The 27,726-nt window shown below is 41.9% G+C and overlaps 4 protein-coding genes and 1 long non-coding RNA gene across 8 annotated transcripts in view; 4 read left to right on the plus strand and 1 right to left on the minus strand.

The window, feature by feature from the left end:
- The window catches only part of dnah10 (dynein axonemal heavy chain 10), a 33,514-nt gene extending 30,679 nt beyond the window's left edge, over positions 1-2,835 (plus strand). The window contains exons 71-79 of the mRNA XM_030053243.1: positions 300-509; positions 632-727; positions 814-985; positions 1,083-1,214; positions 1,407-1,618; positions 1,716-1,883; positions 2,014-2,194; positions 2,285-2,430; positions 2,539-2,835. Of these exons, the coding sequence (XP_029909103.1) occupies positions 300-509; positions 632-727; positions 814-985; positions 1,083-1,214; positions 1,407-1,618; positions 1,716-1,883; positions 2,014-2,194; positions 2,285-2,430; positions 2,539-2,685 (1,464 nt within the window). The 3' untranslated portion in view covers positions 2,686-2,835. The remainder of the gene's footprint in view (positions 1-299; positions 510-631; positions 728-813; positions 986-1,082; positions 1,215-1,406; positions 1,619-1,715; positions 1,884-2,013; positions 2,195-2,284; positions 2,431-2,538) is intronic.
- Positions 2,836-4,901: 2,066 nt separating this feature from the next.
- On the plus strand, positions 4,902-16,756 carry znf143b (zinc finger protein 143b). 4 transcript variants are annotated; one of them, XM_030053254.1, is made up of 15 exons: positions 4,902-5,057; positions 6,409-6,527; positions 6,930-7,118; positions 7,610-7,690; positions 8,806-9,002; positions 9,659-9,727; positions 9,811-9,927; positions 10,444-10,519; positions 10,950-11,075; positions 11,734-11,913; positions 12,716-12,943; positions 13,795-13,943; positions 14,337-14,489; positions 14,885-15,054; positions 16,409-16,756. In XM_030053254.1, exons 2-14 carry the CDS (start codon positions 6,422-6,424, stop codon positions 15,032-15,034), a joined length of 1,821 nt encoding a protein of 606 aa, XP_029909114.1. In that variant the 5' UTR covers positions 4,902-5,057; positions 6,409-6,421; the 3' UTR covers positions 15,035-15,054; positions 16,409-16,756. The 4 variants fall into 4 exon arrangements, with proteins under 4 accessions (XP_029909114.1, XP_029909112.1, XP_029909113.1 ...); XM_030053252.1 differs by having other exon boundaries at positions 14,885-15,013; positions 16,409-16,541; XM_030053253.1 differs by having other exon boundaries at positions 4,921-5,057; positions 6,412-6,527; positions 14,885-15,013; positions 16,409-16,541.
- Positions 16,757-17,795: 1,039 nt separating this feature from the next.
- wee1 (WEE1 G2 checkpoint kinase) lies at positions 17,796-24,942 on the plus strand. The gene is made up of 11 exons (XM_030053261.1): positions 17,796-18,073; positions 18,210-18,766; positions 19,695-19,912; positions 20,539-20,605; positions 21,261-21,433; positions 21,821-22,089; positions 22,386-22,481; positions 22,650-22,735; positions 22,834-23,004; positions 23,344-23,489; positions 23,722-24,942. The coding sequence occupies exons 2-11, from the start codon at positions 18,284-18,286 to the stop codon at positions 23,882-23,884; spliced, it is 1,872 nt and encodes a 623-aa protein (XP_029909121.1). The 5' UTR covers positions 17,796-18,073; positions 18,210-18,283; the 3' UTR covers positions 23,885-24,942.
- On the minus strand, positions 22,543-27,663 carry LOC115360369 (uncharacterized). Its single transcript, XR_003928337.1, has 3 exons — positions 27,500-27,663; positions 27,304-27,407; positions 22,543-22,711 (listed from the first exon to the last, which is right to left on the minus strand). It is a non-coding gene; the product is annotated as an uncharacterized LOC115360369 (long non-coding RNA).
- swap70b (switching B cell complex subunit SWAP70b) overlaps positions 27,322-27,726 on the plus strand; it is a 29,664-nt gene continuing 29,259 nt past the window's right edge. The window contains exon 1 of the mRNA XM_030053262.1: positions 27,322-27,452. Coding sequence (XP_029909122.1) covers positions 27,357-27,452 — 96 coding nt within the window. The 5' untranslated portion in view covers positions 27,322-27,356. The remainder of the gene's footprint in view (positions 27,453-27,726) is intronic.

Genomic DNA, 27,726 nt, shown 5'->3' on the forward strand with positions numbered 1-27,726 from the left:
AAAAACAGCTGTAGAGGTAGCACTCAATTTCTGTTTTTCAGGCAGTTTGATTCACTGCAGTCATGAGAGGTCCTTGATCATGGAGCCATAGCTGTGCACAAAAAATATTAGTCTGATCAGCTCAGTAGTATGTGATATTAGCTGCAGACAGATTTAAACACATGCATACACCCATGCACATGGTCAAACACACGATTCCCACTAGGCTGCTGCCTGGCAGAGATAATAAAGAATGTGGTCATTCTGTGTGTTTAGATGCACTATAATTGTCTGATAATATTTTATTTTTGACTGTCCAGGTAGTGACGGAGCCTCCCAATGGTCTTAAGTTGAACATGAGAGCCACATACTCCAAGATCTCTGATGAGACCTTGATGGCTTGCCCACACCCTGCCTTCCGCAGCTTGGTCTATGTGCTGGCCTTCTTCCATGCTGTAGTGCAAGAGAGGCGCAAGTATGGCAAGATTGGCTGGAATGTCCCGTATGACTTCAACGAGTCTGACTTCCTTGTAAGTGGTGCAACAGTCAATGATATTGCGGATCATGCATTTGTTTGGCTGTTGTTATTGATGTTATTGAGCTCGTTGTATGGTATATCTCATGTTTTAAAGAATGTTATTATGCTCAATAGGTGTGTATGGAGATCCTGAATACCTATTTGACCAAAGCACACGATCAAGGAGACTGTGCTATTCCCTGGGGAAGTCTGAAGTACCTTATTGGAGAGGTTAGGCTAAATTAGTTTTAAATCTTTGTTATTCTTGGCCATCGTAATCCTGCAGGCTGGTCTTTTAAGTGTTCCATGTTTCATAGGTGATGTATGGTGGGCGAGCTATAGATAGCTTCGACCGCAGGATACTGACTGTGTACATGGATGAGTATCTAGGAGACTTCATCTTTGACACCTTCCAGCCTTTTCACTTCTTCCACAACAAGGATGTGGACTATAAGATTGCACCCAACGGCCACAAGCAAACATATGTCGGTCAGTCATTGTTTTGGTCCTCTTATTTTGTGTATAACAAAACCTTAAGTCTCTGCTTCATTGCTCACAGTTTTGATTTTCCTATTCTTTGTCACAGAGGAGATTGAGTCCCTACCCTTAGCAAACACACCAGAAGTATTGGGTCTGCATTCCAATGCGGAGATAGGATATTACACACAGGCAGCTCGAGACATGTGCACCCATCTAATAGAGCTGCAGCCTCAGACTGGTAAGATTTGGAGTGTTCTTGGAGTCTTTTCCTCTTTCCAACTGTCTTGCTGATATACACTGAAGCAGGGCAGGTGCTTGTTGTCACAGAACTAGAAACTATGTCCTCTGCTTGAGGGATTATTTCTTTACTCCCTGTGCACTATACTATGCCTGTGTTTGCCTTAACACACTCTGATCTCTCATGCCTCAGGTGAGTCTGGCAGGAGCATCAGCAGGGATGAGTACATCGGCCAGGTGGCCCAGGACATCCAGAACAAGCTGCCCAAAGTGTTTGATTTGGACGTGATCCGCAAGAAGTTTGGTCTGGACATTTCCCCCACATCAGTGGTGTTACTTCAGGAACTGGAGCGCTTCAACAGACTGGTGGTCCGCATGCAACGCTCTCTTGCTGAGCTGCAGAAGGTGAGGAAGAGTGGCTGAGGAAAGAAATAGAAAATGAGACACCAGGGAGACAAACAGATACATATTTTGTTTTAATCTGATTGTGTTCTGGCCATAGGCCTTGGCTGGTGAGGTGGGTATGAGCAATGAGCTTGACGAAGTTGCTCGGGCCCTCTTCAACGGTCATATCCCTGCCATCTGGAGGAAGCTGGCTCCCGACACTCTAAAGTCCCTGGGCAACTGGATGATTCATTTTAAGATGCGTCATGAACAGTATAGCTCCTGGGTAAGGAAGGATCCACATTCTCAAAGATTACCCTGTCAGAGACTTATTCACAGTGTACTAGCTTTATGCAAAGACTTCAAGTGTGCAGTGTGGAGTGTTTAATGTGTAATGTGTATCATGTGTCCGCCAGGTGGATAAGGGAGAGCCAAATGTGATGTGGCTGTCAGGACTTCACATCCCTGAGTCCTACCTGACTGCCTTGGTCCAGTCCACATGCAGAAAGAATGGCTGGCCTCTGGATCGTTCCACTCTCTACACACAGGTGACCCAGTATCGCAGTGAGGATGAAGTTGATGAGAAACCTGGACAGGGTAAGAATACCCTTGCTACTGTACACAAATTAAATTGTACTGTACCAGCATAAAGGTACAGAGGATAACTCCTTCCTTTTTTCCTTTCAGGCTGCTTTGTGTCTGGCCTGTATCTGGAGGGTGCAGACTGGGACATGGAGAAGGGCTGTTTAGTAAAGAGCAAACCCAAAGTTCCGGTAGTCCAGCTACCCATCCTCAAGGTCATCCCAATAGAGACACGCCGCCTCAGATTACAGGTGTGGAGGACAAGCATTCCCTTTAAGCCCTTAGATAGACAGACAAATTTCACTGTTTTATTTATTCTCTTAACTGTTGGGTGTATTTTCTTGTGTTTTAAACCACAGAATACGCTGAGGACACCAGTGTACACTACGTCCTTACGGAGAAATGCTATGGGTGTGGGACTGGTGTTTGAGGCAGACCTGTTCACCACCACACACATCTCCCATTGGGTGCTCCAAGGTGTCTGTCTCTGCCTCAACTCTGACTAAAGACATGCCCTCAGTCTCACCAGTGTGGCCTGATATTGCACAATCTGTTCTTACATCCTTGTCCATTGTAACTAAAGATGAGCTTTAATGTCTTTGACTTAAGGAAATAATAATTTTAATGACAACATAATAAATGTTATCCTGAAAAGTTCTAAAACTTTAAATGACATGAAATAAATGTTTTAAAACACTTGGGCAAACTCCAAATTAGTACAATGTTAGTGGTATATAATGTTTTCACTTTCCTCTTCAATTTATAAGAGAAGCAAAGGGCACATGAGTGGATCGGATAACTCTTGCTTGGAAAATACTGTATCAGCAGACCTAAAAGACAAACTAAGAGAACAGAGAATTCCACTTATTTGTTCTTTCATATATTTCATGTTTCACTCACTAGATGGCAGCAGACAACAGCAATGAGTTGGGCAAGGACACTCCGGGGCTAACTTTATGGTATCAAGAAGTGTGGTGAAGGGCCATCAGGCCTCTGACTGAGGCCCTAACTTCTGTTATGTTTAGTCAGTGAAGAAAGATCACCTTATTAACTCTTGGGTCTGTTGTGACCATGGTGACATTTTTAACGACAAGAGCCTGCACTCTGCCAGGTGTGACAATGGCAAGGAGAATGTGGTGCTCTTTGTATTAGCGTTAATTAAAAAACTTAACATTATTAGATTAGATTCCCCCTGCTTTTGCTTGTTGGTTGGAGGCTCTCAACAGAAAAACTTTGCAGACTTTTTTTTTCTTTTTCTAATGTATCCATACAAATTCAATTATATATGTCTGAACATGATTTACGGAAGTGTTACAATTGGCCTTATAGTTCAATGTTTCTTGCATTATCCAATGTATTACATAATTGGAGCCAGATGTACTTTCTCTATCTTGTTATTTAGGTCTTTTGCATTAGATACAGGCCCAGTCAACATTCATACACATAGCATCACACATTCCGAGATCAAGGCATGGACAGTGGTTGGCCTGTCCATGTCCGGGTAACTGGCCAATTATTCTCGGTTGCGTTTAAAGTCCAACCTATGTACGGGGCAGGCCCAAGCCCAAGAACATAAATATGTATCATTTCCTGATATCGACACTCATTCTGACTGAAATCCTGCGAGAGCTCTGTCACACTGAGACCAGCGCTGCTTTGCTTTACATACAAGGATACAAGGAAGTTTATTTGTCATTATACAACAGGTTGAATAATGAAATTAAAGTGTGGTTCCCTCTTGATTGATTAATTGATTGTACAGAAAATAAAATTATTAAACATGGAGGAGTGCAGATGGTGCATTTAGTAGTCTCACAGCCTGAGGGAAGAAGCTGCTCTGTAGTCTGGTTGTACGGCAGCGAATACTTCTGTATCTTTTGCCTGACGGCAGCAGGGTGAACAGGCTGTGGCTGGGGTGGGTGGCCAAATAAATATATCTGAGAGCTGAAGATTGACTCCGGTCTGTCCTTGGGCATTCAACAAAAGAATCGGGTCCTAACAACCTGATAGGCCTAATATTAAGAGACTGGCACTACAGCATGTTGAACGGGTGGGTGGGTGGCGGCTATTTTGCGATTTTTAAAACAAGGGTTAATTTTGACGAGTTTTGTCAGTGTTCTAAAAAACACATTCTCCATCATGCTTGCTCAAAGCATTGCCACAGTTAGACCTGAGACAATGCCCGTGTAAACACATGCAACTTCATTAGAGCTCAGTAGTCAGGTTCAGTGCAATGCTCCACTTGTAGATTTAAGAACTCAGACTTCTCTGTTTCATGGTCAAGTTTGCAGGCTGTTTATTTTTAGGGGTGATGCTTATAGTTGAGCATGTAGTCCAGCTTGGTGGTGCTCCGGGTCTTCGCCTCTCTCCGTTCACTGCATTGCCCACATACCCCCAGTTTCCCACACGACCTTGTTTTCAACATGGATGCCGCAATTTCCCCACACAGTGTTGTTTACGTTACGGTCCGGCAGACCCGACAGCATGTAGTGACATGAGCACCGTGGTTTCATATGGTGGCTGTTTCATGTCTACGCTAAAATAATTTTCCCACAACAATACAGCGCATATATAACCCAAAAGCTGCAGACAATACGAAAACTGACGCGGAATGGCGTCTGCCAGGGGCCCGGGACGCTGAATAAAACAAACATGGCGTCCTGTTGTAAATGTTTGACATGTATGTTGGCCAGTCCGAGTGGAGTAAATTTGGCCTCGCTTTCTCTTTAACCAATCAGACGTCGTTTTCTCCGAGTAGGCCGAACAGCGCCGCAGAGATTTTTGCCTCATACACGTTCCCGGGTGAGGACAACACGGAGCGTTTCCTGCACTGGTGCATGGTGGTCGAACAGGAGGAATTGTTGGAAATTTTTCGGAGGTTAGTATATAAATTGGTTTTTACCCAGTGTGCATTATTCCCACAGCCATCTCTGGGAGAGGGAATGGCAGGCATTTCTGCGGGGATTCAAAAGAAGAATGGGAAAACACGCTTTTAGCAAACTGAATGTGACATCCACAGAGTCATAATGGTTATGTTATCATTAATTAGCTCATGGATTCCCCGGTCTTGTTACCTAACTGCGATGCTACCGAAATGTGCGCCACTGTGAGCAGCGGCGAACTAGCTAACCGTGTGGCTACCGCACAGAGCAACCTGACGTTCAAAATGAGAAAGTTTGACTTGCTGTGTACTTGTTAAACCAAATGTCTTTTCAAAACTGTCGGCTGATAACCGTAGAAAAGAGGCTGCATCGTAGCTAGCACGTAGCGCTGCTGTTAGCCTGTTTTCTGACGACCCCGCTCTGACAGGGGACCGCTTTTGGTCGTAAAACATTTCACTCTCCACACATCATGTCACTGTGTTAGCTAGCTAGCCTCAGGATCGACATGGTATGGGCACCGGCAGTCTTCTGCAACGCTGTCACATAATATCACCTTACATACATACCTTACTGACATATTGTTGCAAGTCATAGTTATGCTACAGCTAGCTAGCTAGCTAGCCCCTGAAGCTAATCTGATGCTCAAACCAGTAAGCGCCAAAAACAGTCAGTGCCTGCGGATCCTGTAAGAGGCTGGGAGCCACTCTGGGAGAGAACATCAGGGCTGAATGATATATCGTTATTTAGATGTCAACATGCCCGATATTAATATCAGAAGGCAATGATATGGACCATATTAAACTTACAGTTAGGGTTAGCCTAAGACTGACTCGTCTGTTCTGATCAAAAAATATTTAGTGCAGTAACTACATTTTCTCCATCCATTTGGTATCACTGTTTTTAAAGAACCCTTAATTCTTCACACCCTCAACTTCACTGATGGCTGCACTTAAAATTTCAAATAAGTGTGAACCCATAGTCATGGTATATTTGTATTGTTATCAAGATATTTGGCATAAATATCAAGGTGTGAATGTTTGCTATATTGTGAAGTCCTACTATGCGCTGTAAACTTCAGAAGTAGCTTCCGTTTATTCATGAATAAGTAAATGCTCTGGATTATATTTATGGACAAATAATTCTCACAGTGATACAGGTCAGCCTTGTCAAATGGATGAGTAACCTACATTTGTGCCCTCCATCATGGAACAAGATAAGTCTGCAGGGGTGTATATCAGAAAGACACTGTGCTGCCATGTCCTGAATAATACCTGCATCCTCAGTGTGTGTGTGTGTATATTCATGTGGGCACAAATGGTTCATATGTGTGCCTTGTATGTGTTCCAGCAGCAGCTAAAGCATGCTCTTGGCCCAGATAAACCGGGACTCACAGGGGATGGCAGAGTTTCATGATGCAGATGGGCAGCCAGTCACTCTCTGTCTGGCAGAAGCTGTGACTGTGGCAGGTGAGCAACCAAAAGATTCATGGCTCCTTTGTCGGTTGATGGTGCTTGGTGTAATTTCTTGAGATTCCTGTTCATTGCAATATTTGACTCCCTCTCTGGACATGTTATTATCACAGTACCTTGTATTCACAACATTTAGACTTCAGCTGTGCTTTTTACCTTTCTTGTCTCATGGGTATAAAGGGATCATAGACCAGCCAAGTTGGTCAACATGAGTGTGCTGCATGTAGTTTACTAATGTCCCATCACATGATTTCAGGGTTGAAGTTCAAGTTTTTCCAAACAGTTACCTTCTGCTGTCATTTAGAGCCGCCGATGTGTAATGTTGCCTAAGCTTCAGTGTGGTTTTGTTACATTGTCCTGTGTGTGTGCTGATCGTTGATACTATGTATAATTTCCCAGATGGTGATCAAATGGAGAGCATGGATACAGTAAGCCTGCAGGCTGTCACTCTGGCGGATGGATCCACCGCATACATCCAGCATGATTCGAAAGCTTCCTTTTCAGATGGACAGATCATGGATGGCCAGGTCATCCAGCTGGAGGATGGCTCTGCTGCCTATGTCCAGCATGTGTCCATGCCTAAAGCAGGTACAAGACAAGTCCATGTAGTATCCCAAGACAGAGAGTATTAACACATTCCCAGTCTGTGCTTAGTAATATGAGGGTGGATAGTATCTCTTTTGTTTTGTTAAATTATGAAATGACACTTCCACTCCCATGTTTTGTAGCATCAGGAGAAGCAACAGTTTACCTACATGTCATCTCCATTTCATGACCTTTATACCCATTCATGGCACTGCAGGTACACAGAAATGTTAAGAAAGTCAAAGCAGTGATTATAAAACTACTCACTGTATTTACTGTATGGGAAAGTGGAGAGACTAAATTGACTTGTGGGCTTGCTCTTACTCTGCCTCTGATTGGCTCTTCCTAAACCAACCCTAACCCTGACCTTAACCTGCCTAACCACTGAAGACAGAGATTATTAGCCAATCAGAGGCAGTTTAGACTCTCCCATACAAAATATGAGGTCTAGTCAGATAGGTAATGTTTTTTTTTTGTTTGTTTGTTTTCTGTAGGAAATGACAGTTTACAGCTTGAAGATGGGCAGGCGGTACAGCTGGAGGATGGAACAACAGCCTACATCCACACACCCAAGGGTACAGACTGTTTAAAACTCCTCTGTTTGATTTCCTCTTGTGTTAAACATCCTGCCTCTAGTTTCTCCTAAAACATTTAGATGTATAATGTCAGTAGTTTAAGTTCTTTGAATGGAAAGGACAGAAAAAGTCCCCTCTCAGATACTTTCATGATGTTATCAATTTGTAATGTACATTGCACTTGATGGTGATTAACCTATTTGGTTTTTGATCATTGTTGGTGTTTCATATAGCTGAAAATTTCTTGCTATCAGACTCTCTCATTGTAACTACACTGAAAATAAGTCAAGGTTAGTGGCTGGGCGATATCACCAGAACATCAAGTCACAATATTTTTCATCTATTCTACAATGAGAGCAGTATGTTCAGTGGAATCCAACGGTGAACAGGAGCGCTATGCAAGCCTTTTTACTTCACTCATCACCCTCCAAGCACTTTGAGCACTTTTACTAGGGATGTATGATCATATCGGCATGTCATTGGTATTTTCTAAAAAAGACTTTAAAATGAAAGCTGGGATGTTTTACATAAGTTGTGCTCTTTGCCCAGTGATTGTGTACATTTTGAAAAGCTTTGAAAGAAGTTCCACTTTAATATTAATGTGCACATTGGGGAACACTGTGAGAGCCGAGACGACACAGACTGCTTTCTGCTATTTCCATGTTGTACTCTGCACAGTACATTTTTCTGTAAATAGCTGAAGTTCTCTGCAGTCAAGTTAGGATCTAACTTCTGCTCAGTTACAAGCCACTCAAGCCAGCAGACAAACCCAAGCACAATATGGCAGCCGTATTGTGTAAAATTCTACAGAAAAGTAAATCTTGGCTTTACTCAGCTTAAACTTTTCATAGTCTTCTTTGGTGGAAGTGTCTAGTAATATTTAGACAGTGTTCATTTCAAAATGTTTACTTTGAAAATAACTAGAAATAGCAGATACATTACTATGATAACAGCACCAGAAAACAATTTGCAGTGATGTTAAAACCAGAGGACATAAACATAATCTGTCATCATGCTGTAATGTTCCTTCAAGAGAAAGTAAACTATGTAAGTATTGCTTTGGTCTGCTGTGGATCTGATCTTGACCGAATACTGCACTCCTTGACTCTTTGCAGACACATACGATCAGAGCAGCTTGCAGGAGGTGCAGCTGGAGGACGGCAGCACCGCCTACATCCAGCACACTGTGCACATGCCACAGCCCAACACCATCCTGGCCATCCAGGCTGACGGCACCATTGCAGACCTGCAGGCTGATGCCACTGCCATTGACCCCGAGACCATCAGTGTGCTGGAGCAGTACACTACCAAGGTAAAGGTACTACATTACTGCATTACTACTTTAGGCAGTGAATGACACAGAGGTAACAAACATGTCTCACTATGTTTATTTCTCACTTATTTCTTAGCATATTTCATTTTGATACTATATTTTCTTGACATGATCTAGTGTCATGTTACACACTCTTGTGATGCTGTACCTTATTTTTCATTTTTTATTCATACCTTTCCCTTTAACACCTCCCTGACATGTTTGAATTTGCTTATACTATATTTATTACCACCTAATTTTTGTGTTTCTGTTCTATTTTTTTCATTGTCTTATTATTTGGCTTTAGAAATTACCTAAGTTCTTCACTGGGATTATTTGTTTGATTTGCTCTTGATTTGCTTGTGCTACTCATTTACCGCTCACACAAAGCTTTTTTTTGTTATTGTTTGTTGGTTTGCAAAAGCTGGAATTTCTGTAGTCTATAGGGACAACGTTTTAGCTAGAATTTGGCACAAATGTAGACTGCATTAATAATCCTCTGTTTAATGCTGATGTGTTTATTTTTGGTTTATTATGTGACATGTTTTTGGAGATATAGCAAGCAAGCATAGCCCCCCCCCCACTTGTCATTGCGTTAGTGGTGAGTCTTGATGATAATCCAGCAAACTAACACAAGGCTTTTTCACTCCTGCCAGGTGGAGAATGTAGAGAATCCCTTGGGACCCTTTGGCAGGGCGGAAACAGACAACGGTGTCCACATGCGGGTAGAGTGTCCTTAATTTCTGGTGACTTTCCATGCCCTTCTCAGATTTCCTAGCAGGGTTTAATTAATGTTTCTTGCCTTTAGATTGTGGTTCAGGGTCAAGACGGCAGACAAGGAAGAGTCTCACACGTAGGAGAGAAGTCATTCCGCTGTGAATATGAGGGCTGCGGAAAACTCTACACCACTGCCCACCATCTCAAGGCAAGTGTGTGTTTGTGTGCACATGAAAAGAAAGCCTTCCACATCTCTCTCTCTCTCTCTCACTCTCACTCTGTACAAGACCATCAGCTGCATTACTAAACTTTTAATATAAAGGTCAGTCGGACTGCAGTTTGGATTCCTGTGATATTTTTGTTTATTTTGGTAATGACAAATATTAAGTGATGTCGTTTTGATGCTGTAATGTTACTTGTCCTGTGTTATGTCAAAAGGTTCCATAGCACCTCTGCTTGTAATGTGGAGAAGTGAAGCTCATTCTGCTGTCGCATTGCATAAGAGTATGAGAGGAACTTTTATTTTGAGCTGAATGCTGACAATATAAATGTGCCTGCATGCGCCTACTGAAATGTGGGATTGTTTCATATAACGTCTCCTTGTCTGTATTTCAGGACAAAGAGACAAAGACAGTATTTCCCTCACTGTCTTCCCACAGCGTTGTCAGCTGCTTGTTTGTTTGCTTCAGCCCTGTTGCTAAACAGTTGTTTGTGTTTCCCGCAGGTACACGAGCGATCCCACACTGGAGACAAGCCGTACGTCTGTGAATATCTTGGTTGTGGGAAGAAGTTTGCAACAGGTAACAAAGAGTTACATGGCATATGAACTCAGTGCATCAGTCACTGAGAATGACCATTATAAAGATGACAGTTTGACTAAAGCATGCAGACAGCTTCCCCCAATAACACATGTACACAGATTTATATAACGGCCAGATCAGTTTACTCAGAGAACATGACAGTGTTATTCAGAGCAAAGCCGTCCCCATGCGAGACAAGACACGTCAGAACATTTTGTCTTAACATTTTAGAATTTGTGAGGCTGTAACACATAAATGTTCGGCATTTTTACCTGAGAAATGACTAAAATAGTTTATCAACATCATATATAATTCATTTTCTGCCGAGCAATTGATGAGTAATTAATGATAGTCAATCAATTGGTAATCAAGTCAGTTAGACCAACAATTCAGCTGGTACAGTAGGTAATCATTTTTGTGTCATTTTCAGGGTATGGACTGAAGAGTCACTCTCGCACACACACCGGGGAGAAGCCATATAGATGTCAAGAGATGAACTGCCGCAAGTCCTTCAAAACCTCTGGAGACCTCCAAAAGCACACTCGCACACATACAGGTACACTGCAACACACAGGAATTCACTGACGTGTTTTTTTTTTTTTTTTTTTTTTTTAATGTGCAGAAAGACAGAATTGCCTTATCCAGTGTCATAGGTCTGGAACAGGATTTCTCCTGAGTATAGTCTGTGACCTTGTCCTGTTTCTGCCAGGTTCCAATATTATAAGACTGCCAAAGTTTTAATGAGCCCACATTCCAGGGTGATACTAAATTTACTCAGCATGGGTCCCAGGCTAAAAATGTAGCAGAAGAGTTTCTATTTTCATTCTACTGTGTAAAGGCACCATTCCCTTGCAAGTCTGGGGTGTTTTGAAAGGTATGGAAAAAGAATTTGATAATTTCCAGGTCCTGAAATATGAGGCAAAACAGTTGTTCAGTCCTAATACAGTTGTGACTTGCGCGGTTGTAGACTCATTCGTCATTTGACATTTGTTTGTGTGAAAAATTATCCTCAGCCGTAGGGTGATTATTATCTCATTAACAGACATATTGCCCAGATACCATTAGACTGTCATGTGGGCCACTGTTCAGAATCCTCGAATCCATCCAAGGAATTTAAGTCTGGGTAAATTATGGAGTGTCAGAACTGGAAACTGGAGGAACCTTGTAAACCTTAACTTTTCTCTAATTATTTTGCATTCTGTCTCTTGATGTAGGAGAGAAGCCTTTCAAATGCCCTGTGGAAGGCTGTGGCCGGTCATTCACCACTTCCAATATCCGCAAAGTCCACATTCGAACACACACTGGGGAGCGGCCGTACTACTGCTCTGAGCCGAGCTGTGGACGGTCCTTTGCCAGTGCCACCAATTACAAGAACCACATGAGGATTCACACCGGTAACTTTTCATGTCATTTAGCTCAGAAACAGGCAACTGGCAGCCTGCAGGCCACATGCGCCCCACCAGCCTTCATTTTGTGGCCTCCAGATGAATTTCAAAGTTTTAATAGAAATTATTAACTTTTGGGGAAGCCATATATGGCTGGATAGTGCTGTCTGTAGGTCAGTTTCAACCAGCAGGTGTTTGCATAACATTTCTACGTCCATCTTCTCAACAGAGGTTGGAGGTCATAAAGGTTTGGCTCCCTGGAATTGCTCACCACTTTGTGGCATGAGGAGCTAAAGAAGCCATTAGCAAAAGAAAAAAATTGATAATGAAAAGTGTGTGTTTCAACATAATTGGGGGACTGACTACCTGTTTACAGAGTTCAAAGGTAGACCACGTGTTTGATGGGCTTGCAGACTGTATCAGAGAGAGTAGAACATTAACCGACACCATCGAAGAACCCGTAGAGAGAAATATGAAAAATATACTGGTGCTGACAAACTTGCCATCCTAAAGATCTTAAAAGAAAAGTAAAAAAGCAGTAGAGTCTTTTCAAAATAGAAAGAAAAGAACAAAAAGCTATAACAACACAAAAATGCTCTAGTCTTGATACATCCTCTGAAGAAATGCTGGAGCTAAAAAGCAAAAATAACATTGCCTTGTGGAGAGAAAGTGAATGGGTATAATTGTTGGTGTGTACACTCCACATCATCCTTGTGCAGAATTTTGCAAGTCATGCCTTTTCATTACTCCAAATGATATTGAAAAGAAAGCCTTTGTTCTCATTGTCCAAGTACTGTCCCTGCCCCTCCAGGAGAGAAGCCCTATGTATGTACTGTGCCTGGGTGTGAGAAGCGCTTCACAGAGTACTCCAGCCTTTACAAGCACCATGTTGTCCATACGCCCTGCAAGCCGTACAACTGCAACCACTGTGGCAAAACGTACAAGCAGATCTCCACGCTGGCCATGCACAAACGGACGGCTCACAACGACACAGAGCCCATTGAAGAGGAGCAGGAGGCCTACTTCGAACCCCCAACAGGTTAGGAGAAATTAGAAACGGAAGTTGTGTAGAATTTTTTGAGATCATAATATTCCTAAAACTTTCATGATGCCCGTTAGGAAAGCACATCATTGCAATATCAAATAACAGGGAACTGCAAATAAAAACGATAATAGAAATGAATTGGGCAAATGATATGACACCATACATTATGCAATCAACAATTTTAACGCTAGACTAAAGCATACAGAGGAAAAAAATATATGAATTGCAAGTATGACAATACATGAGCTACAACATGTATGTTGGGTGTGCAAAACAACTATGTGCGATATATTGTTTCAACATTGGCATCGCAACGTGCACCTTTGAGGGACATGAGAGGTAAAGTAAAGCAAATTAACTGAAAAACGTCATGCTACAACTTTTTTGCTGCTTGATAGAAAAGGAAACCTCACAAAGGTCTCATTTTCAATGACTAAAAGACCGTCTGATTTAACATAATTTTGTCCCATTAGGGGTTCTCTGATACACAGAGTTTGTTGCCAGTGACACAGGCTCTGCATGTAAAATGATCCGGTCACCGTGTGCTCTGGTGAAGGGATGCATTTGATCAGTTTATCAACTAAAGCCCCATTTTGTCACCGACCACAACCTGAAAATGACTGCTACCTATTTTCGTTGGTTGGGAAACTGATCAATTGCACCCCAGAAAAATAAAATATAGAAAAATAGGATGTTGCAGTGTCAGTTTTTCCCAGTATCATGCAGCCTTAACGGTAATTAACTAAAACTATACACAGCGTGAAGATAAATGCAAGATTTGAAAATGTTTTGCTATAAACTGTGGAATTACATGTCAATAATGTGAACTTGCTTGTTTGAATCAGATGCCATTGATGACCCTAATGTGACCTACGCAACAGCCGTGGTGGAGGCAGAGGACTCCGGCTCAGAGCAGGTTCCCGTGGAAAGCGCAGAGATTCTCGGACAACAGCACGTTGCCTTGGTAACACAGGAAGACGGAACGCAACAGCAGGTGATGTAACACAGTGATATGGTAAATACATAACCTCATACCCCGAAATGAATAACTGCCAAGCACTAAGTATCAGAAAAAATTAGCTTTGCTGAGTGGATTAGTTAGGATCACCTACTACACTGAAACGAACTGTAGCTGCTTAGGACAATAATATAGTGATGGGTGATAAATCAATATTGATAATTAACTTGATTACGTTTTCCTCAGTTTCAAAATAAAACAAGTGTGATAAGTTTAGAGGAAGACCATAGCAGAGTGACACTGAAAAGATAATTTGCTAGCCAGGTTAACCTGTGTGGATCTGTATGATCAATATTTTCTAGTAATACTTTGCAAAATCAATGTGATGTGAAACTGAATGTTCTTCATTCTGTAATGTTTCTCAATTAGGTCAGTATCTCTGAAGCAGACTTACAGGCTATGGGCGGCACAATCACCATGGTAACTCAAGAGGGCACGACCATAACCATCCCAGCCCATGAGCTTGCAACGCAAGGGGCTCACTCTGTTACCATGGTGACGACCGATGGCTCAGATGGACAGGTATGCAACTGCAGCAAGTTCCAAGTGGGTTGTAGGACTCTTGTTGTGATGCTATAGAGGGCTTTCGATTCATGTAACGCACCATCTGGCGCCCACATCACAGCTCTTTCTCCTGGGCAACAGCATGTACAGCTCGGCTGGCTCAACAGTTTGGAATCGATATGGTTAATTTCTGTGCCTTTGACTAGAAGCTGGTCATTTTATCACATAAGTCTTGTGTTTAGATGATGTCAGCTTGTTAGCTAACTATGTGTAGTATCTATTCAGGTAATCACTAACTGATACGCACAACAGAACATTTGGCTTGTCATTGCTAGCCACATATCAATATTAGCTGCTTTGCTAAATTATCTTGTTAAGTCAGTTTTTCAGTTTTATGTCTCTGTCTCCCTCAGGTGGCCATCATGACACCTGACATGGCCTCATTCCAAGCTGTGGATGAAGCAGGCTACAGTCAAGAACAAGAAGACGTTCATCCTGTCACCTTATTGGCCACCTCGAACGGCACTCACATCGCTGTGCAGGTTGGTAGGCCAACACCATAGGCATCAATAGACTGGTGGGGGTGAGTTAAATTCTATGCATTCATTCTCTTGATCACAAATGCTAAAGGGTTGGGTGTACGTGCCCCTCCAGGCCGACATGCCACATGCAGAAAAGGTTCCATCTGTCAAATGGGTGACAGAGGTACATGGAAATAGCATTAAAACTGGCCTATTGAGCATTAGGGGCACCTAAAAATGTAAATATATCTGTATACACAGGTTAAAGGTTATTGAGAATTCCAGTATGTCTGTGCTGATCCATTCGGTTTTGCTGAAAACCAGCCTCACAGCTCTGATGTCTCTATGATACTGACAGGAGTTTCAGGCAAGACTAGCTGTGTTTACACCTTTTCTCCTGTAGATAATTCCTCCTACGTCCCCACCCTGTTACGCTATTTGCTCAAATGCTCAGGAGAAAATCATTGGTAGGCGGGTTTCAGAACAGGGGATTTAGGAGAAGGGGGGAACACAAAGTCGTTAGCACCATCCTGTTTGTGGTGCTGACTTACTAATTGTACTACATGGGAGTTAACAGCAATGGGATGTGTTGGTTTACATCTAAATAAAATCCTTCATGACCACCACAAGTCTTTTTTTTTTTTTTTTTTTTTTTTTTTTTTTAAGTCCCCAAAAGTGACTTGCAGCATATAAGCATGTTCTCTCTCAAAAAAGGAAACTAAAGCATGATATAATTTACGGTTGTGGTTTTATTGCATGTCAACTCAAAACCACTCCAGAAGCTTATCACCAAGTCCAGAAGGAAATTGGACGAATTTTTCATATCTGAGAAATGCTAGCGCCACAACTGATCATTGTGAAATTATAAACATTGATTGTCTTTGTGCAAATAAACTCAACGCTGCAGCCAGTCATGCTGTTTAATGTCTGTCATTAAAAAAAATAGTAATAATTCACAATTCACAAAATTCAGACATAAAATATCTTAAAGTCTTAAAGAAAGTCAGCATTTTGAACAGTTTTTAGTGGATATTAACTATTCAGGCTTTAAAACTTTGAAGTACTAACATCACATCAAAGCTGAAACATGTTCAGACAAACCAACCTTTTTATTAAGCCTGAGGAGTTTCAAATGCAAACAAATGCAGTCTTAATTTACCCCCCTGTGCTCGCTGTGTCATGTAAATCACAATGCTAATGCTTTCTTTCCACTCTCTACGACCTTGCGATAGTTTGACACCTAGAGGCGGTGAAGCCTTTTACAGGGGTGGCAGTACATAGATTTAATCAGTGTTGATTACTTAGTTGTAATGTCACATGAGTTATTGAGGCATAAAACTGTAGCCGTGATTGATTATCTGTGTTCTGTATGCCAATCAGTGTTTGTATTGTGCTCTTTTTTTTTTCCTCGTCCAGCTCAGTGATCAGCCGTCGCTGGAGGAAGCCATCAGAATAGCATCAAGAATACAGCAAGGAGAGTCGCCTGGCCTGGATGATTGATGGCAAAGATAACCAGATTATGGACTGTGATTAAGGGTCAAAACCATCCACATTGGACTATATCAAAGAGAAAAATCACTCGTCTTCCTCCATGTCTTTCCCCCACACAAAAGAACTTAGCTTTTATGTACATAGGTTTTTGATAATTGGAGTTCCGCTATGCTATTTTGTCCCTTATCCAAACAAATTGGAGAGGGGAAAGATGCTTTCTAATGTTTATGGTGCACAGTGCACACTGCAATGTACAGCTAATGCTATTTCTAATAAAAAAAAAAAAAAAAAGATTGTGTGATTAATTGACTGTATGCCTGACTGTTGAATACCTGAGCCCCTGTTTATATTGTGGTCTCATATCTATGTAAGAGCATTTGGCACTCAGAATTGTGGCAAATATGTTTTTACAGATGAAGCTTACTGGTGCGCTATGAGAGATTAAGCAGAGATGCATGAAAAAGTATAGGTTTAAAGCATTAACAGTGTGAAAAACTAACTGTAGTTGTATAACTTACTAAAAAGTATATATCAAATAAGAAGAATGTGAAATTGGGTTTGTATTTTCACACAAAGATCATACATTTGTGCAGAAACTAGACTTGTAAATTTGTATTGTAGTGCAATTTTGAAAGATAGGCCCAGACAGGCACTTCACAGATGTACAAAATGTGGAGGAAATGCATATGTACATAGCAGCTGTCCATATTATGAGAAGTTCCAGATGGAGGACCCATGTGGACTGAAGAAGTTCAAGGCATATGAGAATGTGTTTATTGATGCAATTTGGTAATTCTTAAAACTGTGAAATCAGTTTTATACACTTTTTGGTCTGATACATATAAAATGGTAAAAGTCAGATCCTAGTGGTAAGTATTAAAGCAGTTAAAGTTACCTATATGAATGTAGAGCACTTTAAGGATTAAAAACATAATTAGTCATTGTTTACATTGGCGGTGGTTGCCAACGGGAAGTGTTTTTCCTCGTATGATTTACCATTACATCATTGATTATGGTATGTTTGACTTCTGGCATGAGCCAAAAATGAATGGAGTATTGTCAGTTATCACTTCAAACTAAAAACGAGGCTTTGATCGTGACATCAGCATAATAAATACATTGTCTGGAGGTTAATGTCATTGTTTCGCTCCCAACAAAACGGGGATGAAACATGAAAGGCGTGCGTTCGCGCCAGATTCTTGTCCCATTATCGATGACGTAACGACCCCCGAGCCCCCTCTGCAACGCCCATCTTTCAAACTTCCCTTGTGCGCTCTCATTGGCTGAAAAAGATCACGTGCCCAACGGTCGCGGGAAGTCCTTTGCCACGCGCGTGATAGGAAGACTTCAGTTCTCGACTCATTCAAACGTTGTTGTAAACATTGCGGCGTTTTATTCGACTTGGATTTACAGGATTTTCATTGCTATGTCATCGAGAAGTTGCTGACGGACACCTAAACACGACAGTACTGTTTACCAAAGTTTTCGTACCGTATGAAAGTTCATTTTTAGACGCGGTTAAGACGGAGAAGACAACTTGTTAGTGTGGTGCCATTTTCGACGTTGGATGGGCGTGTTTGTTATAGCCAAGTAAGCGAGTCGGCTAAATTTTCTCATAGTTTGTTAGCATTTTTTAAAGAATAGGATCCGCTGGTACTTCATAGAAAGACAGTACCTTCGTTGTAAGGTAGTTAGACATTAACGAGTGTTATTTCTTTCTTACAAGCAACTCCAACTACATTGCAATAGCGAGTTAGGGGTTGCAACCGCGTGATTTTCGCATCGGGCTTTAATCCGAAGATGTCGAGTCTCAGCTGCCGTGGACACCGACCCCCCTCGCCCATGGCTCGGCCAATTCGTCAGAAATTGCAGTTTACATCCAGCGACGGAGAGGACGACATCATTGAGGATGTTAACAACAGCACAGGAGACGAATCGGGCTTCACTGAACTGGACTCCCCGATGCAAGTGCGCCGGAACGCCTCCAGCAAGCGGCTGGAGGGCAGCAGCCCCTTGAATCGCACCGGGGATGAAGACGTTGAGCTATGGGACGAGGAGGGCTTCGACTCCCCGTCTCACCTACAGTCCCCTGGCAGCGTTATCTTTGCAAATTGCTCGCCGTCGCCGAGGAAAATTTCACGGTTGTTCGGCGGGTCACCGGAGCGCTCATACGGCCAAGAAGACGGGGAAGGATCCAGCTCCCCGATCCCAGACTGCCCCGACACACCTCCTCACAAAACTTTCAGAAAACTCCGTCTGTTCGACACACCACACACACCAAAGGTTGGTATTTGGCAGTGGATCACATACATTTGTGTAATTAAATTCTTTATGAAATCGATTTTATTAACCAGCTTTCCACTTTATCTGCCTGCGATGCTTAACAAAATCCACACAAGGATTTTAACAACATTATTTGCTGTAAATTGTGCAAACTTGAAAATGCCTGTGCCTTACAATGCCAGCTACTGGATGTACAACAACAATCTTAACAAAAACAGTATCTGTTTCAAACAAACAATTCATCCCACTTCTCGAGTTTCATATAAGGATCGACCTGATGACCTACTTATGTGCTACTGTACAATTGCATAATGCAGTCACTGTAGCTAGGCAGTCAAATGAGTCAGTTGAACGGGGGTGTTTTGTCTGGGCAGGTAAATTTGGGGCTTTTGGATGAGCGTTATTTCCTTTTCAGCACAACACAACTTTTGTTCTCCTTAATAAGACTAAAACACAGCTTCTTCTCCATGGCTGTGAAGAGCCAGACTGCCCCCAACGCTACCACTACTACCTCTCAGTCCAAGAACATGGACTACTGCATAAACTGCTTTTTTTATTGCACCTTTTAATAACTATGCACAGTATTTTTTTTTTTTTTTTTTTTTTTTTTTTGCTGCACTTTGTTATATTTATTAAACTTAATACCACTCTTACGATTGTTGCTGCTACAAGAATTACTGCTAAACGAAATTTCGTTGTATTTTGTACAATGACAATAAAGCTTCTTCTCTTTCTTCTCCTAATGCACAGGGCATTCAATTTTACAAGTGCATACCATGTTATTTGTCACGAATAACATTCTTTCTGAAATCACCTTGCACTTGTTTGAGTAGTCCATCCTCTTTTTGTAATTTAAATCTTTACTTTGTATTTTATTGTAGTGCTGATGTTACAGTGATTACTAAACTGTGTAATTTATCTTTCCCAGAGTCTGTTGTCCAAAGCTAGAGGCTCCAGCGTAGGACCCTCTAGCAGGAGAGTTGCCCTGTTCAAGAATGTGGAGGCATCAGGAAAGTCGGTCACAGACAGCAGTGGCAGGAGACACCAGGCCCCGCTGGTCAACTTCAACCCTTTTACCCCAGACTCCCTCCTCATCCAATCTGCCACACAACAGAGAAACAACAGGAAGCGGGCACACTGGAATGAGTATGTTGTTCTAATGTTTACTTTGACCCAGCTTTGTCGGTGGTATGGCAAGACGGAGCCTTTTGTCTTCAGGCCACAGTGGCTAATCAGTCTCAACAGATAGATAGATGTACTTAATTGATCCCAAATTGGGAAATTCTGAAATATTCATGTGCCACTTGTTTTACTTTATGTTTAGAGCAGTACTTCTGGATTGTATTTGTTTCTAGTCAAAGTGGCTGGAGGAGTAGACAAGCTACATCCATAACTTAACTGTGTGTGTGTTTTTGTTGATTTCCCACATGTTGTAGTTGTCAAAGCAATGTAATTACATTTTGGCGCATTATAGCAAAGTGCACAATAACTTGTTCCCCAGCACAGTGAACCACATACTGTATAGCACAGACCACTCTCACACACCTGTACCTGCCTCTTATCATGATGGACACAGATTGAAGCCCATTGTTGTAGTAACCAGATTCGTTAAAGCCGTTGAGTAAGCATGACTAAGACAAGGGGGTTTGGCAAGGAACCAAGACCTCATGGTTACTGGTGAACTCTGCCATGTGGTTGTGAAGACCTCAGTGCTGCCCTCTGGTGTGCAGAATGTGAAATGATATCCTCTTTTTTTTCCCTCTGATTTTCAGCTCCTTTGGGGAGGACATGGAGGCAAGCGATGGTGTGGGGGAGGAGGAAGTCCTCCCACCATCCAAGGTAACTTAACTTCTGTGAAATCTCTTTTCATGTCATGCAGTGACATTTACGATGTTAGGTGGTTCATTTTATGCACTTGTTAAAAAAAAAAAACTGTCATATTATACTATGATGAATGTTTTTTTTTTTTTTTTACTTTTTTTTATAAACAAGTTTACAATTTAAACACACAATAGAAAAAAATAAGCCCACATTCAATATACCTGTACATCCAATCCAGGCAAACACGTCAAAAAGACCAACCAGGCAGTAAATTGTAATTTTATGCATTACTAGTCATAATAAACTGCAGAATGCTTAAGTGCAAAGGACAAGACATATGTGCAGTTTATCTGCAGTGTGGATAAAGGAGTCTATCCAGTTTCTGAATTTGTCTTTCTGCATTCATCTTTGCGGTTCCCCATAATTGTTTGTTGGCATGTTTCTTTGAAACTAATTGGCACTAGTTGTGTATTAGTTTCAGTGGTGATCCTACTGAGCCATTATAGGAAAACTGGCGAACAACTGTAGAAACTTTATCCTATGATGTGACATGTGTCTGGCAGGAAGAAAATGATCTTCAAATGCACATGGATGTAAATGCACAACTCAGTTTTCATCAGAGTTAATGCGGTAAACCTGTTGTAAAGCTCTTTTTTTCACTGTGTGTTCTCAGAGGATTACCATGATGGAGAGCAACATGACGTCCAGATACGCCTCAGAGTTCCATGAGCTGGAGAAGATTGGCTGTGGGGAGTTTGGTGCTGTGTTCAAATGTGTGAAAAGACTAGATGGCTGCACATACGCCATCAAGAGATCAAAGAAACCTTTAGCGGGATCAGTGGATGAGTAAGTTGAAGTTTAGTCTACTAAAGAAAACTCTTATTAGCTGATGTTAAGCATTCAGTATCTTCGAAAATTTTAGGATTCAGCCTGTAAAAGTGATATTCTGTCAACTGAGTATTTAGGTTAATCAGTGTCACGCGTTTCAAATAATGCATATGTTATTTTGAGCAAAACCCCTAAAATATATTCCCGTGGTTTCTGATTTTTTTTTTCTTGCTTGCTTTTAGTACAGTCCATAGGCTCCAGTGTGTTTCTGTACAGATTGGCCAATAGGAGTTGTGTACTAGAAAAACTTGAAGGCAGTTTTTTCTTTGAACTACAAAACTTGGAGACTTGCCCCAGACATGCCTTAATTAAAACAGTCTGTTCCCTTTTCCGCCTCCTTCACAGACAGAATGCCTTACGGGAGGTATATGCCCACGCGGTCCTGGGCCTGCACCCTCACGTGGTGCAATACTATTCAGCCTGGGCTGAAGATGACCACATGCTCATCCAGAATGAGTACTGCAATGGTGGCACACTCTCTGATGTCATCACAGAGAATTATCGACGGCTACACTACCTGTCAGAGCTGGAGCTGAAGGATTTGCTGCTGCAGGTCACACGAGGCTTGAAGTACATCCACTCTACCTCCCTGGTGCACATGGACATCAAGCCAAGTGAGTGCTAGATCATAATCAAAATGGTATAGTACTGGCAACAGTAATGCGCAAACTAACTTTATTAGCTGCCGTTAAAGGAAGTTTTGCCTTGCAACAGCAGCGTTGATACACATTCAAAACACAGAAAATGGGTAGAATATCCATTCTACAGTTCAGATCAAAGATGTAGGTAATTCTTGAGTATGAGAAATTAAACAGTGGAAATAGATCTACTTGCCTTTTTCACAAGAGGCGATGATTTGTACAGCCTTTTGTGATGAGAAACTAATAAAATATTTACATCTTGCTCCTAGGCAACATCTTTATCTCACGAAAGTCTGTTGCCAGCTTTGAAGAATGTGATGAGGAGGAGGATGATGGGCTGACAACCAGTGTTGTTTACAAAATAGGTAAGTCGCTCAGAGAGCATTCAGCACAGTTACTGTTGGAAGCAAAACAGATTTTATTTGATTTGTTTTTGTTCCAGTGATATTGGACTGTTGCGCTGGTTGGAAGATGGTCAGCCGTGTGCCTAAAATGTGATTTTTTTTTTTTTTTCCCTTCTCTTCATTCTCCAGGTGACCTTGGTCACGTGACAAGAGTGAACAACCCACAGGTAGAAGAGGGTGACAGCCGATACCTGGCAAATGAAATTTTACAAGAGGTTAGTTATCTCGAACTGAGTATTTTTGGACAGATAAAACTTAGATGAAACCAAGAGAAGTATAAAACTTTAATGTTATTCTGCACTCTCCTTTGTAGGATTACAGCAACTTGACTAAGGCAGACATCTTCGCCCTGGCTCTGACTGTGGTCAGTGCCTCAGGGGCTGAGCCTCTGCCAACCAATGGAGACAAGTGGCATGAGATTCGCCAGGGAAAACTGCCCGCAATTCCTCAAGTGCTCTCTCCAGAGTTTCTCAGTCTTCTTAAGGTAATGGCCAATGTTACGGCAAATATTCAGTGGGCAGACTTCTCCATTTGAATCTTACATCTTTTTATAACACCCATTTGACATTCTTTTGAGAGGTTTCTTTAAAGGTTTTACATGTGCTGTTTATGTCCTAAATTTAGCTTTCAAAAGATTTGAAATGTTGCTTTCTCATTGCGTGCCTTGTTTAAAAACAAAGCAACATTTTCTAGTGAGTAAAAATGGCTGTTAATCTTTTTGAATTTTCATCATTTGTATTGCAGTTATTTAATTAAACATGAACACATCTTAACTGAACATAAAAAAAAAAATCCAAATTCTTACACTGTTGATCTCCTTCAGCTAATGATCCACCCTGACCCAGCCAGACGACCATCAACCTCTGACCTGATCAAACACCCGGTGCTCCTGACCACTTCCAGGATGTGTGCAGTCCAGCTCAGAGTGGTACTCAAAGCAAAGGATTTCAAGATCGCCCTGCTCCAGAAGTACGTACACAGCAGCACAGCCAATTCCAAGCTTTGACTGTGTTGGCCAGAGTCAACAGTCAGCAGTATTTTACTGGTCATGTGTTATTCATACTCCATACAGTCAGCTAAAAGATGTTTTCACTGTTTTTGTATTCTACAGCTTCAATATGGTAAAACTGCTTCTGTAAACTGATGCTAGAGATATCGACCTGTGGCCCGCTGGTTAACACCATTTCTTTGTCTCACTCAGGGAGCTTGAGAAGGCCCAGATGGACAAGGCCGCAGCGGAGGAGAAGGAGAAGGGTTTGTCAACAGATAGGATCCTGACCCGCTCCACAGTTCAGTCCAACCCCAGAACCTCCAGGCTCATTGGCAAGAAGATGAACCGGTCGGTCAGCCTCACCATCTACTGAGACCATTCCACCTTAACAGGAGGTCAACAGATTGATTGGATTTTGGACCAAGACTCAGACCTTTTCAGTTGGGACAGACTTTTGTTTTTGTGAAGAAACATGGTGCACGCTCTTGAAGAGAACCCAGTCAATTATGCGGGTGGACTGTTCAGCTCAGTTGAAGCTGTAGATTGCTGCCATACTCTTCTGAGATTGGACTCATCTCAATAAACTCTTTTCACTTCAGCTTAGTTCAGCCCTGTTGCCAATATACTTTTCCTTGGAGAAACCGTCATTTCGAAAGGTAGTTACTGTACCTTTACACTCTTGCTGTTCCTCAAAGTTGCATGGATGTCAGGATGTCTCTCCATTTGTCTCCCGGCACTTCTTCAACAAGCCTAAGACTTTCTGGTGGCAAACTGAAGCTGCATCGAAGTCCTCTTCAGTGTGAATGTACTAGTTGTAGCCGTGTGCACCTTACTGCCTGTCAAATGCCTGATGCTGGGTACAAGAGGGTTTGAGAACTGACGATAGCTGTGTTTGTAATGGAGCACTTTGGAGGCAACAAGTGGAACTTGCCAGATAAAAAAAAAACTGCTGCTATTGATGTTTTGTCTGTATCAGGGTTTGGTGGGATTCAGGTTGGACCGTTCTAGAGATCACTGGCTCTTATTTTTGAGTAGCAGGAGTCTGTTGCCCACATTTTTTTGCTCCTGTCAAATCAAATTGTGGGACTAGAAAATGGATGGTGCCATTTGAGAAAATTATCCAATCTGTTATAAGTACCTAATCCAGTGATTTCACATTTGTTTTTAAGGATAGAAATGGTACATAATGTTTTACTTCTCATGTGAGCTGCCAACCCTGCCTGTAGCATTAGAACAATCATTCACATCCTGTTCAATGGATTCTCATGTTCTACTTTGTTTTTCTGCTGTCGTTTTTGTAAGGCATGTCCTGGCAATAACTGTTAGAAAAAGTATTCTCATGTTTTTGTTCTTGTAACTCCTAACAAAACCTTACGTCGCTGTAACCTTGTACATATGTTCTTTTTATTAAATTGAACTCATAAAGCCCTTGTCATGCTCAGTCTCAGATTATATACCATGATGCTTTAGTTCTGCAGTCAGGTGGTGTCAGCAAAGTTAGTTATCACACACCATATCATTTGTCCCAAGGCTTTAAAACCCCTCTTGAACATGAATTGTTGTTCACCATGACTTCAACAAGGTAGAAATGAAAAAAAAAAAAAAAAATCCATCTCAGTGTTCCAATTAGCCTTAATAATATTTTTCCAAATAGATGGAAGATGAAGCTAGTGGTGTGAGATCATTTGACTTGTCTCCTAGTTTCACATGTTTTGGGAAATTTAAAAAAAAAAATGTCAGTACTTTATCCAAGAACATTCTTAAGAGATGGTTTGAATTAGAAATATGCAAAATTATCGTCTTGCTTGTAAATGCAACATTTACTGAATGAGTACTGAATGATTTCAAATGGCATCATATTTCAGTAGACAGTAAGTTCCTAAAATTCTAGCGCTTGTTTCCAATGCAGTTTCTATTGTGGAGGTTCATTTCTGAAGAATTAATACTATATGGACAAAAGAATTAGGACACACTTCTTAATCACTGAATTCAGGTGTTTCATTCCCCTTTGCCACAGGTGAATAAAATCCATTCACTGCTCAATAACTGCAGCGCTCCAAACCTCCTCTGGCATCAACAGGACAAAAACTGTGTGCCGGGAACTTCATGGCATGGGTTTCCATGGCCAAACAGCCGCATGCAAGCCGTACATCACCAAGCACAACACCAGACGTCGGCTGGAGCGGTGTAAAGCACACCGCCACTGGACTCTGGAGCGGTGGAAACATGTTCTGTGGAGCGACCAATCACGTGTCTCTATGTGGCGGTCTGATGATGAGTCTGGGTTTGGTGAATGCCAGGAGAATGTTCCCTGCCTCACTGCATTGTGCCGACTGTACAGTTTGGTGGAGGAGGGATAACGTTATGGGCTGGTTTTTCTGGGGTTGGCCTCAGTTCCAGTGAGGGAAAATCTTGTTACTTTAGCTCACCAAGACATTTTGGACAATTCTCTGCTTCCAGCTTTGTGGGACCAGTTTGGGGAAGGCCCTTTTCTGTCCCAGCGTGACTGAGCCCCAGTGCACAAAGCAGGCTCTGTGGCTAGCTGAGTTTGGAGTGGAAGAACTTGACTGGCCCGCACAGAGCCCTGACCTCAACCCCATCCAACACATTTGGGATGAACTAAAACAGAGATTGTGAGCCGGGCCCTCTGGTCCAACATCAGTGTCTGACCTCACAAATGATCTTCTGGATGAACGGGCAGAAATTCCCAGAGACACACTCCAAAACCTTGTGGAAAGCCTTTCCAGAAGAGTGGAAGCTGTTCTAGCTGCAAAGGGAGACCAACTCCATATTAATGCCTGTGGATTTAGAATGGGAGGTCAGAAAAGCTCCTGCAGGTGTGATGTGTACGTGGTCCAATATCTTGAAACTAGGCAGAATGCGCCAAGTCATACCATGAGTTTCAAGGAAAATACACTGTATTCCAAAAAGTGTTGAACTTGATTTGGTTTGAGTTGGACAAGTGGAATTACTTCACGCCAGTAACAGATGTTTCACTCGCTATAAAAAATAAAAAGGATTTTTATGGTATGGTAACTTGGTATATAGCCACTTGTGAATATGGATATATTTACATTTTTTTTTTCAGTCCATTGCGGGAATAGTGTACATTTTTAGCACAGAGAGGCCCAGATGGGGAATCATGCCCTCCAAATCCTGGCCTTGCTCTTTGCATTGAGCTGCAAAAACACAATCTAAAGTGAAATCACAGATTCCAAATTGATTGACCAGATCAGTTCAATCAGTTCAATATTTAACTTACCAGTATAACCTCCTTTAACAAAGATACTAACTGTTTACATTGTCCTGTTTTTATAGCAGAAAAAACACGGTGTATTTGCATCTTGTTTATAAAATCACATGTAGGAAAATAAAACAATCTAGAATTTGACTTGACTGGATTTCCTCCTTTATTTCATTCTTTTATATGACAAATGTGTTCTTTTGGACGCAAGATATGAGAAAACAACTTTCAAGTATTAAATTGTGTTGTTTTTGGGGTTTTTTTTGGCCAAAACATCAAGGATCCTGACTCTGTGAGAACATGACACACACACACACACACACACACACACACACACACACACACACACACACACACAAAGTTCCATGACATTAATGAAGTTTTCTCTCGCTGAGTGGTGCTGCAGCACCTCAATCATAATCATGCCAGACACGCACCGCGGCCTCGGTGTCTGACAGCGCGTCATGTGACCGTCCCATTGTGTTTTATAGAGACACTTCTCCCAACACACACGCATACACACACACACACACAGCTCCGCAACTCACAAGTCAGCAAGACGAGAGCAAGGCAGGGAGGGAGAGCTGCTGTTGACATCATTATGGCTCTACGGGACGAACTTCTGAAGGCGATATGGCACGCATTCACAGCTCTGGACGTGGACAAAAGCGGAAAAGTGTCCAAATCACAACTGAAGGTACAGTAAACTCTCCAAAAATGGGACAACGTTAAATCATGTCCAACCTGCGCAGCCTGTTTATCATCAGTTTTGGAGCTGCGGTGGCCGAGCAGGCAGGAAACTAGGAGCCGTGCCTCGTCTTTAGGAACAGCTTTATCTCTTGTTCACGGAAAATTCCTGTTGGCTTGTGCTCGCGATTCAGAAAAGCTGCGCACCTGTCCGGAGGCGCGCGCTGATTGACCTCAGTAACGCAACAGAACTGGCAGTCCTATAATAAACTATAGAGTAGCAA

This window comes from Myripristis murdjan, chromosome 6, assembly GCF_902150065.1.
Source record: "Myripristis murdjan chromosome 6, fMyrMur1.1, whole genome shotgun sequence".
NCBI classification, from domain to species: Eukaryota; Metazoa; Chordata; class Actinopteri; order Holocentriformes; family Holocentridae; genus Myripristis; species Myripristis murdjan.